Below are 14,251 nucleotides of genomic sequence, written 5' to 3'. Positions count from 1 at the left end.
AACTTGATTATAACACCAGTTAACAAGTAAAAATTAGCTTGAAATGAATTATAGACTTAAATGTAAGATGTCTAGAAGAAAACTGTGGTGTTGCAAACTGACTGCAGATTGCAAGGATTTCTAAAATAGAAATTTTTAAAAGCTTAAACTATAAAAGAAACTGATAAAAAATTGGACTATTCCATCAAAATTTAAAAAATATGCAATAACTATGCTCTTCAGAAGGCACTAGTAAGATAATGGAAAAGAAAGTTACAAACTAGAAGCATATATTGCAACATTTATTTCTGATGACAGAGCTTTATCTAGTACAGACCTTTACAACTCAACAATAATAAGATAAACATCCTAATTTGGAAATGGGAAAATGATTTTAACAGAAATTTCACCAAAGAAGATATATGAATTTCAAATATGCAGATAAAAATACAGTCAGTATCACTAGGATTAAGAAAGTGCAAATCAAAATCATAGTTAGATCATATATGCCTATTAGGATAGGTAAAATTAAAAGATTTATCAAACCAATTGTTGGCATAGTACAGCCACTTTGGAAAGCAGTTTGGCAGTTTTAATATTAAATACATACTTACCACATAACTCAAGAGAAATAAAAGAGTATGTCTATAGAAAGACTTGTAAACAAATATTCATGCAACCTAATCTTGAAAAAATACAAATTTTAACAGATGAATGAATAAACATATTGTGGTATATATGTATAAGGGAATACTACTCAAAAATAAAAGGAAACATAAAATAACATGGGTGAATCTCAAAATAGTTGTAATGAATAAAAGCAGCTGGACAAAAGAATGGAGAGAATCTATGAATACATTTACACATAATGATAACATTTCCAAACTAATTCATAGTACTAGAAAGCAGATAAGGGGTTGCCTGGGGATGGTGGAGGAGTGGATGAATTATAAAAGTGGATGAACTATTGGGGTAATGGCTATCTTCATTATTTTGAAAATAGTGGTAATTTTGTGGTTAAATACATATGCCAGAACTATTCAAATTATACTATTTAAGTACATGAAATTGTATTATATTCAATTATACCTCAATAAACCTGTCAGAAAGAGAGAAAGAGAAAGAGAGACAGAAACCGAGACCTAAATCTGAAGTACTCTGCTTAATACTATTTAGTTTTAATGAAATATTGAAATTTCTAAAACATCTAAAATTCATTATAATTTTAAAAATTGAGAAAATATTATTCAAATAAATACTGTATTTCACTAATAAATCAACAACATGGGAACAGAACAGATACTGACTACATGTATAAATTTACTTTATTAATTCATTCAACAAATATGTATGCCTGAATATACATTAGTCAACAAAATAGAACTCTTTTCCCTCATGCTTATATTCTACTGTTACTGTAAACTTGTTATCAAATTTGAATAAGCAAAAGCCTACAATGATTTCTCAAGCTCATGATAACAATAAGAACTTCACTAAATGATCTGAATCAATAATTACGCGTTACATTGAAAGATATTTTAAAATGTCCTATGTTTTAAAATCATTAAATTCACTTGCCTTTGCCTCTAAAACAAAACCCAAGCTACTTTTAACATGTCCTTCACATATTGATTTGGGCCTTCATTGTTAGTGACCATAATACACAATAACAGGGATTCTTTATTAATATTGCAGATTTCTGTGTCAATTTCAGGTTTTCTGAATCCATAGATTTGGGGTGGGGCTCAAGATCTGCAAATCCAACTAGTAGTCCATGTGATCCTTACCCTAGTGGTCTGGAATTTTTACTTTGTGAAATCCTGCATTAGTTTAAGTAGCCAAGGAGATGATTAATGAAGCATAAATGTGACAATACAGTATTCAAACAAAGAAACAGATATAAATGAAAATCTCACCACATTATACAAACACAACACTGGCCACCAGGACCCCATCTCAGTCTCCAGATGAGTTCACTTAAAGCATTTATTAAATTAAGTGAGAAACTAAATTGAATGATTTTCAGTATGCAAAAAAAGCTTTACAGCATCCTTAAAATCTGACCAAACACAATAATAAATAATGGATTCCAAATAGAGGAAGGCATTTGTTTTTTTCAGGGACAAGTTTTCAAAGGAAAAAAGTGGACTTAAACTCTGACATTAAAAACAAAATTAAAACCAAAAACAAAAACAATTCTCTCCCCATATGTCATTGCTAATTTTTATAACTTAGGCTTAATTTAGTTCACAATTATAAATATATTTTTGCCATAAATATTATTTATTCCAGTTCCTTTACTACAGTTACATATAATCAACTAAAATCTTTGTATATATTTTGAGGTATATCACTAAAAATAAATCATAGATATTTTAATTTCTTCCATGATTTTATAATGTATTTTACTGGTCATATCCTGATTGAAGATACTTGGTAAACATAAAAAACTTCTTTGATTATTAAAGCCAAAGTTTCTTCATAGAACTGAATTTGTGTTTCTCAGCAGAAGTTTGTTTTCATCCAGCATCCATTTATAAAATGGCCTATCCCAGTCCAAGGACACAGTCTTGAAACAAGTTGTCAGTCTCCCAATCTTTCAGAAACCTACTCTGTCCTCAAGAAAGGTCCAAAGAGTAAATAAGAAAACAATCCTATTCCACAAAGTTGTCAGAGACCTAAGAAGTACTTCTCAGGATCCGTGATGAGATGATGACAGGTTATAGATTAAAGGAAGATCTTCTAGTCCTAACAGCAGAGAATAAAAGAGCAAAGTCTGTACAGAGATTGAAACACTAAGGTCTTCAGGAAGAAAAGGTGGATATAAGAATTAGGTTTGGGGAGAAAGGGAGAAGAAAGTGAAAGGGTAAACTTAATGTAATGATGATTGTATACCAAAAATAGGACCACTTTCTCCACAATTAGGAATTGGGGGACTGTTGAAAATGGGTGGTTAACAGTAAGCAGAAAAGGATGAAGATTGAAATACTTAAATGTATTTCTTCTTTAATTGGAATTTTAATTGGAGCCAACATAAACAACGACCCTAATGGTCTTGACCAGTGTAGAGGATAAGAATACCAAACACATTTATCCATAGTAAGTCTGAGTCTACTTCACTGTTCTACTTTACTGTTTGTCTATTTCTGCTATCTTTGCTACCCATAACATTTCAGGTCTAACTAATATTGTCAAGACAATCCTCTTCATTAACCAGATTGCAAGTGCCTAGCTGGTAGTCTGATGTTATATTTGCTTTTATGGTCTTTAATATGTGGGTGTAAAATAAAATCTAAATATGCAATATTAAAGTTGGATAGGATCTTGGAAATCATCTAATAATTACACCTTTGTTTTAGTTGGGAGGAAACTGAGACCCAAGGAAATTAGATAATTTGCCTAAGGTCACATAGCTAGTGGTATTTTGATAAAATGAGGATTTTTACAGTCTCTTCTAGAACAGTCATGAATTTTAATTCATCTATATTGTCTTAGAGGCATGAACTTTAGATTGTAATTTGTGAAAATTGACTTGTTTTATTAAATATTTTATTAAATTTGTTAAATCAATATGCATAGCTATTTTGAAAGCAGCTGTTGTGCCAAATGTTTATTATTCAAAAGCCACAATGCAATATGTTTAATACTAACTCTTCAAAATTATTTTTAGTTTTGGGGGAGTGCACATTTTTTTTCTTTTGAGACAATGGTATAGTTATGAAAGGATCCAGAGGAAAAGTTTTACATTACATAAAAATCAAATCTTGGAAAATATTTTTCTCCATATCCACAGATTCATACTCCATGGAGCTCAAATTAAAAATTCATAATATCATTTAATTGATATTTGCTGATAAAAGTTGAAAAATACCATTTTCTATAGCTTAATCATGGAAAAGTTTATTATTGTCATCAGAGTATGTTGCACTTAAAATATGTATTATTTTAACTTCAGTGGAATAAAATCCATTCATTTCCAAAACATTGTACTTACTGATTCAGGACAGGTGTGTAGGCAGTTTTATCCTCATCAATAATAGTGACCATCAGTGTAATAAGTTGGGGCCAAAAATCCAAATTCTTGGTGGTTGGTCCCTGATCTTCACGAGGAATGTCCTGTTTCTTACTCTGCTCACAAATTCACGCAACATGCAAAAGAAAAGGTTAAATGGGATGACTTTAGTTAGATGTCACTGTCAAATAGAAGATCAAAGAAAAATGATTACGGAAATGAAATTCTTAGATTATGGGAGTTAAAGCTGTTAAACTCAGGTTTCTTTTCTTCATTGAATGGCATCCCATAGAATAAACTCACAGTGGCCAGGCTTGTATTTCCAATCACTTTTTAAATTTTGGTTTAACTTCCATTGCTTTTTTTATTGTTGTTGTTCTGGATTGGAGGTTTTTCCTCCCTCTGATGATTATAGTTCGTGACCTTAAGAATTACTATTATAGAAATTATGCCTTTAATGTGGCTTCTTCCAAGGATGAAAACTGAATTTTGTTTGTGCAAAGGTGTGTGTGTGTACGTGCAAGTATGTGTGCATAAAATTTATCTTGTCTAAATATTTTGCTCAGTTACATCAGTAGTAAGTATGCCGAACCGACAGCTGCCTGGTTGCAAACTCAGTACTGTTAAATCCCACAATACATATGCAACATTAATGACTTAAACTCTCCCTTCTTACACACAAATGTATCTAGATAACCAAAATTTTGTGTTTGCCTTTTTCTCTTTTTTCCTTTTTTAAAAACATCTTTGAATCTTTCTTAATTTACCACTCTCCTCAAAATCTTCAACTGTCATTCTAGAAAGCAGAATGTGACATAGGATGATCTAGATTTACTTTGAGGTTAACAGAGTACAATAACAATCTTGAATGTTGCACATATAAATTTCATACTCAACATATGCAACTCTTTACAACATCTAGATAAGTTAATTTGGTCATTTATTTTGGTGGGTGTTCCTTTAGAGCACTTCTTTTACATTTACTTGTTAAAATTGGGTTAAAAAAATAGGCAGAGATAAATTTTCACTTAAGCGTATGGAAATTTTTGCTAAATCCTCTGCAAGCTTATAGGTGGAGGATATTTGAAAACATCAGCTTATGGCTCCGGAAACTCAAAGACTCTGGTGTAAAATGAGTATTAGATTTTATTTGGCCCAAACTATTGCCATATCCAATTGCCATGTCTTCTGTAACCAGGTCAGCTACCCTCTCAGTTGAATGGTTGTATATGCGTATTTTCCAGTGCAAATCATGATGTGTAACCATATTCTGTTGAGTTGTCATTTAATTATTATTCTCACTTAACTTAAAAGATAGCCCTATAGTAAACTCACTTAATACTAGAGACCTCTCTAGTCTTAGACTATAATGTACTTTTAAGAGCATGTATTTCCCTAGGGTACATCCAAGAGTCGTTGATTTACATTTATGTTTGAAATGCAGCAGATGTTAAAACTTGCAGAACTAAATTAAAATGGTAAAAAAATTAGTGGCTGACATAAAATACTTCAAATGTTCAGAATGAATTATAAGCAGTCTCCAAAGATCTTAAGAAGTATGTACATGTGATCCCCGAAAACAACTTGAAAGTTCTTGGCAAGCTTCCTCTTTCAATTCCTTCGTTATGTCAGTCAACTTTAGGAAGTAATGGGCAGTAATGCAGGCTTACAAATATCAAGCTTTACTGTCTTTTAAGTTAGAACTTTTATTAAAATTTATTTTTATTTTGTGAACAGGATTTTGTTATCACCACAATAATGTAATTATTTGTGCATTATATTAAGCTCAATAGATTTCTAAAGGATTTAGAAATCCAGATAACCTGGTGCGTTGTGAAGGTTATAAAAAACTGCTTCCAATGGCCACGGTGGGGAGATATTTGGTATTAGAACAGTATCATTAATTATCGTCATATGTACATCGCCAAACTATATGTCTTATAGGTTTTAAGTAATGTGATTAAATGAAATAAAATTATTATACATGATATGTGTAACATCACAGTCACTTCTCATCATTTTGCTAAGAGTGACATGGAAAAGAGGAGAGACAGAAGCAGTTGAAATATGCATTCATTTCCAAATCCCTTACCTGTCACAAATTGTACTTCCATCACTCTTTTTTATGACACCAGAAGATTACTGATGATGCTATTTTTCACATCCTACTATGTTTGTTGCTTTAGAATAAATCAAACTTGATGTTGAATCATTAAGTTTTTGCATAGCACACAATACTATCATAAATCAGGCTCTCCCTACTTTAATAGCACATTGTAAGAGACTGCATGCTTAAGGGATGAGGTCTAATCTGGTGTATTATAAATTTCTTAAGAATTAAGTTTATCTATGTAAAACTTTTTAATGTACCCTAGAAATCTAATAGGGCATTAACCTTATGATTGGAAAAATTAAGGTTATGATAGTAGAAATTAAGAAAAGCTTATAATAAGTGTATTCATACTGATTGAAACATTACTATGAATAATGTTATGAAATAACAATTTGTTATATCAAGAAAATATGGTAATTATAAATCATTTAATAATAAATAAAAATACATTCATTAAAATATGACCCAGTAAATCAATCATAATTATAGTGATTATTATAATAGTGATTAAAATTATTTTGTTAATAGATTATTGAAGAAACAGACTTTAAAGAAAATCTGTAAGGGTATAATGGGGAGGTAATTTTTGAAAGTGGAAAGTTGCCAGGTTATAGGATTATCTGAAGAAAGTTCCAATGGTCATGTTTACAAAGGATATTTCATTACAGAAAAGCATATACAGAAAAGCTTTTACAGACAAGCTGATGGGATGTATATTACACTTTCATGATATCAGATAAGAAAATATAAGTATATTCCATCAAGAAGAGATCAATATATAGAAAGAGCCATTACATGCAAAAGAAAGTACTGAAATAACAAATGATATCTTCAAGTTAGTGGAACTTTACAATACTTTAGAAACGGTTATAAAATATTTCTGTGGCATTCAATGTATTCATTCAATAAACATGTAATTGTGAAATGCTGCTTCTAAGGAGCTGACAAGACTAGGGTTGGGAGGAGACATTTGGTAGAAAAATGCAAAGACCGGCCGGGTGCAATGGCTCATGCTTGTAATCCCATCACTTTGGGAGGCTGAGGTGGGTGGATCACCTGAAGTCAGGAGCTGGAGACCAGCCTAACCAACATAGGGAAACTCCATCTCTACTAAAAATGCAGAAACTAGCTGGGCATGGTGGCCCGTGCCTGTAGTTCCGGCTACCTGGGAGGCTGAGGCAGGAGAATTGCTTGAACCTGAGAGGTGGCGGTTGCAGTGAGCCAGGATAGCGCCACTGCACTCCAGCCCAGACAACAGAGCAAGATTCCATCACAGAAAAAAGAAAAGAAAAGAAAAGAAAAATGCAAAGACAGGCTACGTAAACACAAAAACACATGACAGATGCCTACTATATTTGAATAATTACTAGTAAAATGGGCTATAACAGCTTTTGATGAAGTGTGCTTCTCTAACATTTCTTCTACTCTATGTTAGTATCGTGTACTTACACACACAAGGGCCAGGGCTCAACCAACTTAAAAATTTTTGCTTAAACAAAGGTAAATACATTATTTTCAGATTTCCTGAAGCCTTTAATATGCTACTATGCATGGTGATTCTCTAAGATTGTGGTTCTCCAACTTCAGTGTGCATCAGCATTGCCGGGAAAGCTCACAAACACAGATAGGTTCCTAGGTCCTGGGACCCATCGTTCCTGATTCATTAGGTCTAGGGTAAAGCTTGAAAATGTGTGTTGAGAATGACCTTTCAAGTAATGCTGGTGCTTCTGCTCCAGGAACCAACTTGAGAACCACTTCTCTAAAAGGTAATACTAAAGCATTAGTTTCTCAAATGGATTTGAACTTGATAAAGCCCGCCACTCTCTTCCTGTTCCTCCACCTCATCGTGCCAGACTTTTCACAGAGTAAGCGTTTTTCTGAACACACTTTGGGAAATAAAAGACTAGAGAGATAAATGCAGGGGTCAAATCATGAAAAGTTTTGTGTGTTATGTCAAGGAGTTTGCATTTAAACCAAATATGATAAGGACTATTAAAAGATTTTAAACATAGGAGGACTTGGTTACATTTGTGTTTTAAATGATTTGGCAGTTTACTTATTAACTTAAAGAGTTAATAAGTTTACTTATTTTACTAATAAGTTTACTAATAAGTTTACTTAGTTTACTTATTAACTTAAAGAGTTAATAAGTAAAATTGTTGGAACTTATTGACTAATGGGTGAGAAGGAAAAGAGAAAAGGAGGAATCTAGAAGATAATTAGGTAGACCTGTCTGAAGTTTCAAAGGCATTCTGAAACCTGTTGATGTAGATTTAAAAAATTCCAGTATATATGTGGCAGCTAAAATTATGAAGTAAATAAGATTGCTCAAAAAGAGAGAGATAAATATGTGACCACAGACAAAACCTTAGAGAAAAAGTCTAAAAAACAATAAGAATAAAATTTTTAAGAGACATAGGTAAAGGAGAGAGGCCCCTATTGAAACGGAAGAGAATGAGATCCAGAGTCTATGTGAAATAACTAGCTTCAAGCACAAATAAGAATGTGACTTGCTCTGAGTAAGATAATAAAAAAACTTGCAGATAAGCCTTGTTGGTGGTGAGAAAAGTTAGCTAGGAATTTCCTTTTTTTTTTTTTTATTATTATACTTTAAGTTCTAGGGTACATGTGCATAATGTGCAGGTTTGTTACACATGTATACTTGTGCCATGTTGGTGTGCTGCACCCATCAACTCATCAGCACCCATCAATTCGTCCCCTCTCCCCCCTCCCCATGATAGGCCGCGGTGTGTGATGTTCCCCTTCCCGAGTCCAAGTGATCTCATTGTTCAGTTCCCACCTATGAGTGAGAACATGCGGTGTTTGGTTTTCTGTTCTTGCGATAGTTTGCTGAGAATGATGGTTTCCAGCTGCATTCCTGTCCCTACAAAGGACACAAACTCATCCTTTTTTATGGCTGCATAGGAATTTCCTTTTTGAGAGAAGAGGTGGTGCACAGTGTACTGGAGGAGTAGTAAAAGTCTGAAATTGCACCTGTGAGGAATGAGAGACAGCCTCGGGTTGGACCCATAGTGGCATTGCCAAGCAGTGTGGGGTGGCTCTCGGAACTTGTAGTGACACTATGCTGGACCATTATGAGTTTTCTCTAGTATTGAATGTAGAAGCCTAAAAGCCAGAATGTTGGATGTGCTTCTGGAGTATACAATAGAAACAGGAAAGGAGAATGAGATTTAAATATTTAATGAGAATTACTGTAGTGCTAGAACAAATATATATTTTGGTCTGGACGAAGGAAGGAAAAAAAGGAAGGGAAGGTGAAGAAACAGATGTAGAGGAAACACGGAGTGAAAAAGGCAGAAGGACAGGAAATTGAGGTCAGTAGGATATTTGTGTTTAGTCATTCAGCTCATGGGAAAGGGAATCAAGAATGGAGATTAGGTGAAAGACTCTAGAAATGAGGAGGTCTAGGAGAGGCCAAATGGACTGTGGTATTTCTGAACAGAACTTAAAGAATATGTGTGCTTGTGTGGGTGTGTATAAGAAGGTGACTTTTGCAATGTGCATACCAAGGTACCTATAGTCAAGGCAGCTAAGCAATGATTAAAAGTCAATGATTAAAAGGTTTGCTGATGCCAAGAATTTGAATAATCAGGACAGGGTAGATACAAAGAAACAAAAAAAGAAAACAAGATAGATATAAGTCTGAATATTTTACAAGAGGTAAGCTTTAAAATGTCATAAATATGTAGCAAGATAAAATAATATTAAATCATTAACTAGATAGCTCTTATATGATGTATTTGTAACTTCTTCTGATTACAAATTGATTGTTTACCTATTCATAATTCTGAGATAAGGAAATGTTAGCTATAGAAGTTCATAGGTTAGAAAAATGGGCCCTCTCTCATTAGTTTTGAGGTAGGAGATGAGCAGGACTTGTTCTCCAAATCGGTGGGGTTATGATCCCACTGATGAAAACAGGATCTGATCAAAACATGATGTAGTAAAGAAACCAGCTAAATCAAAATGGGGATGAAAGCAACCTCTAGTTGCCCTCATTGTTAATTATGCACTAATTATAATGCATTAGCATGCTAAAGGACACTCCCAGTAGCACCATGACAGTTTACAAATGCCACAGCAATGCCCGGATGTTACCTTATATGGTTTAAAGGAGAGAAACCCTCAGTTCCAGGAACTCCACATCCCTTTTCTAGAAAATTATTTACCATATAATTAAGGAGTAGCTACAAATCTAGCTAACTGGTGCTAGATCCACAAGTGTTACTTTGCCTGTGGGGTAGCCCTGCTTTGTCATGGAGCAGCCATTTTCCTGTATTCTGTTGGTCTAACAAACTTGCTTTGCTTTCACTTTACTCTGTTGGTTCATTTTTGAATTCTTTCCTGCATGATGCCAAGAACACTTCTTGGCTGGGTCCCAATATTGGGGTTCGCCTGCATCAGTTTAGAAGTAGAGTCTAAAGTTTCAGATACCCAGGGGATCAAGGATCCTTGTGAAGAGCAATGTGGACAGTTTACAAGCTAGGAAAATAGAGGGTAATGTTTCTACTCTACATTTAGACGGGATTGAGAAAGAGAATTTCTCCAAGTGCTCTTCCCCTAGCTCAAGGTAACCTATTGAGACATTCCTGACGTCAGTGGAGCCACATGCCTTACTTCTCTCTTCCAGATACTGCTGCCTTCACCTTACCACCTAATGCTACCTCCACTACTTTCAAAAACAGCAACAGGCATCTTTTCAACTCATTCCAATTCAATTCTCATTAAAAAAAACTGTTAGCCATGAAGACTGAACATACAAATGAATAATGTCTAGACCATATCTGATAGAACTCTGGCCCACAATCTCTGCATCAACAAGTCCAGGAGGCCAAACCACAACCTTTGCAGCAACTGACCTGGAATAGTAAGGATTTGGTCAATGGCTGCCAGCTTCCTTATATTTTGCCCTAATTTTTAACTGAGAACCAACAAGAGAAAGCCAAATACACTCCCTAAACAAATCACACAGGATGTGTCACTTCCATTTAACTGACTCCTAGCTTTCCCATGCTAACATGCTCCAAACACATCACACCTGAGGTCTTCCATGATTTTTATTATAAGGCTTTTCCACTTCCCTGCCTGACTTTGAATCTCTGCCAAGTGCTAGTGATGGTAGCTGACTTTATTGCTACAGCAATGTCTGAATAAATAAACTGTCTATTCTCACTTGGATGTTCTTCATTTATTTCCAAACATTAAAGTCAAATACCATTATCATCATTTTAGAGATAAATAAACTGAGGGTTATCTTAATTTCCACATCCTCTTAACTGAAAATAACACAAATTAGTAGCTTCGGCTTTTTTCTCTTTAGCGTCAATTCCAAGACCTGGTCGAGTTTATAGACACAGATAGCAACCGTCACCTCACATGAATAATATGGAGCTAATTTTCATTTTGTGTTATATATCTTGAATGGGAAGAAAAGTTTTCAGAGAACAAAATGATTGATACCTGTGTTAAATGCCTTTGCACTTCCTGAGTTCTCAAATGTCACAACTCCTGAGCATTCATTTGCAGTCTGAGAATTATAGGCACAATCAAGGTCTAGCTGTAAGTTAATTTCCATTTGATTTTCCCCCAGTTTTAGAGCATTCTTTTTTCCCCCTTTTATTGATATATAATAATTTACAAATTTATGGGGTACGTGTGAGTGTTCATTGCGTGCATAGAACATATAAAGATTAAGCCAGCATATTTGGAGTATTCACCACCTTGAGTGATTATGATTTTTATTTGTTGATACCGTTTCAAGTCCTGTCCTCCAGTTACTTTGAAATGTGCATAATATTATTGCTAAGTATAGTAACCCTAGTCTGCTCTCAAATATTACAACTTATTTCTTATATCTAACTATATTTGTATGTCCATAACCAACCCCTCTTCATCCTGCCCCCCTCCAAACCTCACTACAACCCACCCTTCCCAGCCTCTGGTATCTATCATTCTATTCTCTATTTCCATGATATCAAGTGTATTAGCTCCCACGTATAAATGAGAATATATGGTATTTGTCTTTCTGTGCCTGGCTTATTGTACTTAATGTAATGACCTCTCCAGTTCCACCCATGTGATTGCTAATGACATGATTTCATTATTTTTATGGTCAAGTAGTATTCTATTATGAATATATACCATATTTTCTTTATCTGTTGTTCCCTTGATGACACTTAGGTTTGTTTCATATCTTTCCATAGTACTGAAGGACTTCCAGTACTGTGTTGAACGGAAGTGGTGAAAGTGGCCATCTTTCACCATGGGCACTTAGGTTGATTCCATATCTTTCCACTATTCTTTGTGAATAATGCTGCAATAAACCATGAGTACATATTTCCCAGTAGTGGGATTGCTATATTCTATGGTAATTCTGTTTTCCATAATAGTTGTACTAATTTATACTCTCACCAACAGTGTGTAATAGTCCCCTTTTCCTCACGTCCTTGCCAGCATCTGGCATTTTATGTCTTTTAAAAATTATAGCCATTCCAACTGGAGTAAAATGATGTCTCATTGTGGTTTTGATTTGCATTTCCCTGATGATTAATGATATTGAGCATTTTTTATATACCTGTTGAACATCTGTATATCTTCTTTTGGGAAATATCTATTCATATCCTTTGCCCACTTTTTAATAGAATTATTATTTTTTACTATTGAGATGTTTGAGTTCCCTGTATATTCCAGATATTGATGCCCTGTAGGATGAATAATGTTCAAATATTTTCTTTAATTCAAGAGGATGCCTCTTCACTCTGTTGAGTGTTTCCACTGTTGTGCAGAAGCTTTTAACTTTACTATGATCTCAGTTGTCTATTTTTGGTTTTGTTGCTTATGCTTTTGAGCTGTTAGCCATAAAATCTTTCCCTAGAAAGATTTTCTGAAGACCAATGTCCTGAAGAATTTTCCCTCTGTTTTCTTCTAGTAGTTTTATAATTTCAGGTTTAACATGTAAGTCTTTAACCCATATTGAGTTGCCTTTTGTATATGGTAGAGACAGGGGTCCAGTTTCATTCTTTTGCATATAGTTATACAGTTTCCCCAGCACTATTTCTTGAAGAGAGTGTGCTTTCCCCAATGTATGCTCCTGGAATCTATGTTGAAGATGAGTTGGCTGTAAATATGTGGATTTATTTCCGGGTCCTCTATTCAGTTTCATTGGTCTATGTGTTTACTTTCATACAAATACCATGCTGTCATGGTTACAATAGCTTTGTAATATGTTTTGATGTCAGATAGTATGATGCCTCCAGGTTTGTTGTTTATGCTCAGGGTTGCTTTGGCTATTTCAGCTCTTTACTTGTTCCATATGAATGTTAGAATTGTGTATTACATTTCTGTAAAAATGGCATTGGTATTTTGATAGGAATTACATTGAATGCATAGATTGCTTTGGGTAGTATGGTCATTTCAATAATATTAATTCTTCTGATTCATGAACAAGTAATCTCTTTCCATTTGTTTGTGGCTTCTTCAATTCCTTTCATCAGTGTTTTGCAGTTTTCCTTCTAGAGGTCTTTCACTTCCTTGATTAAATTTATTCCTAGGTATTTTTTTGTAGCTATTGAAAATGAGACTGCCTTCTTAATTTCTTTTTTGGTTACGCCATTATTGGCAGATAGAAATGCTGCTGATTTTTGTACGTTGATTTTGTATCCTTCAACTTTACTGACTTTGTTTATAAGTTCTAAGAATTTCCTGGTAGTCTTTTGGATTATCTAGACCTAAGATCATTTTATCCACAAAAAGGGACAGTTTGACTCTTTTCTAATTTTGGTGACTTTTATTTATATTTCTTGACTGATTTCTCTGGCAAAGACTTCCAGCACCGTGTTGCATAGGAATGGTGAAAGTGGGCATTTTTCACCATTTGTTTCATTTCTTAGAGAAAATGCTTTCAAATTCCCCCCTTCAGTATGATGTTAGCTGTGAGTTTATCATATATGGTATTTATTATTTTGAGGTATGATATTTCTATGCCTAGTTTGCTCAGAGTTGTCTTTTTCTGCATCTATTGTGATAATCCAATGGGTTTTGTCTTTCCTTCTGCTGACATGATGTATCACATTTATTGACCTGAATATGTTGAACTATGCTATCATCCTTGGGATAAATCTCACTTG

At 34.1% G+C, this 14,251-nt stretch overlaps 1 protein-coding gene across 1 annotated transcript in view; it reads right to left on the bottom strand.

Annotated features, from left to right (window-relative positions):
- Positions 1-14,251, bottom strand: part of UNC13C (unc-13 homolog C) — a 649,809-nt gene that overhangs the window by 235,793 nt on the left and 399,765 nt on the right. The window contains exon 17 of the mRNA XM_015452851.3: positions 3,974-4,107. Within this exon, the coding sequence (XP_015308337.3) occupies positions 3,974-4,107 (134 nt within the window). The remainder of the gene's footprint in view (positions 1-3,973; positions 4,108-14,251) is intronic.

The sequence above is a fragment of the Macaca fascicularis genome, chromosome 7, assembly GCF_037993035.2.
Source record: "Macaca fascicularis isolate 582-1 chromosome 7, T2T-MFA8v1.1".
Taxonomy (NCBI): Eukaryota; Metazoa; Chordata; class Mammalia; order Primates; family Cercopithecidae; genus Macaca; species Macaca fascicularis.
The sequence above is the reverse complement of the archived record's forward strand: the minus strand, read 5'-3'. Positions and strand labels throughout refer to the sequence as shown.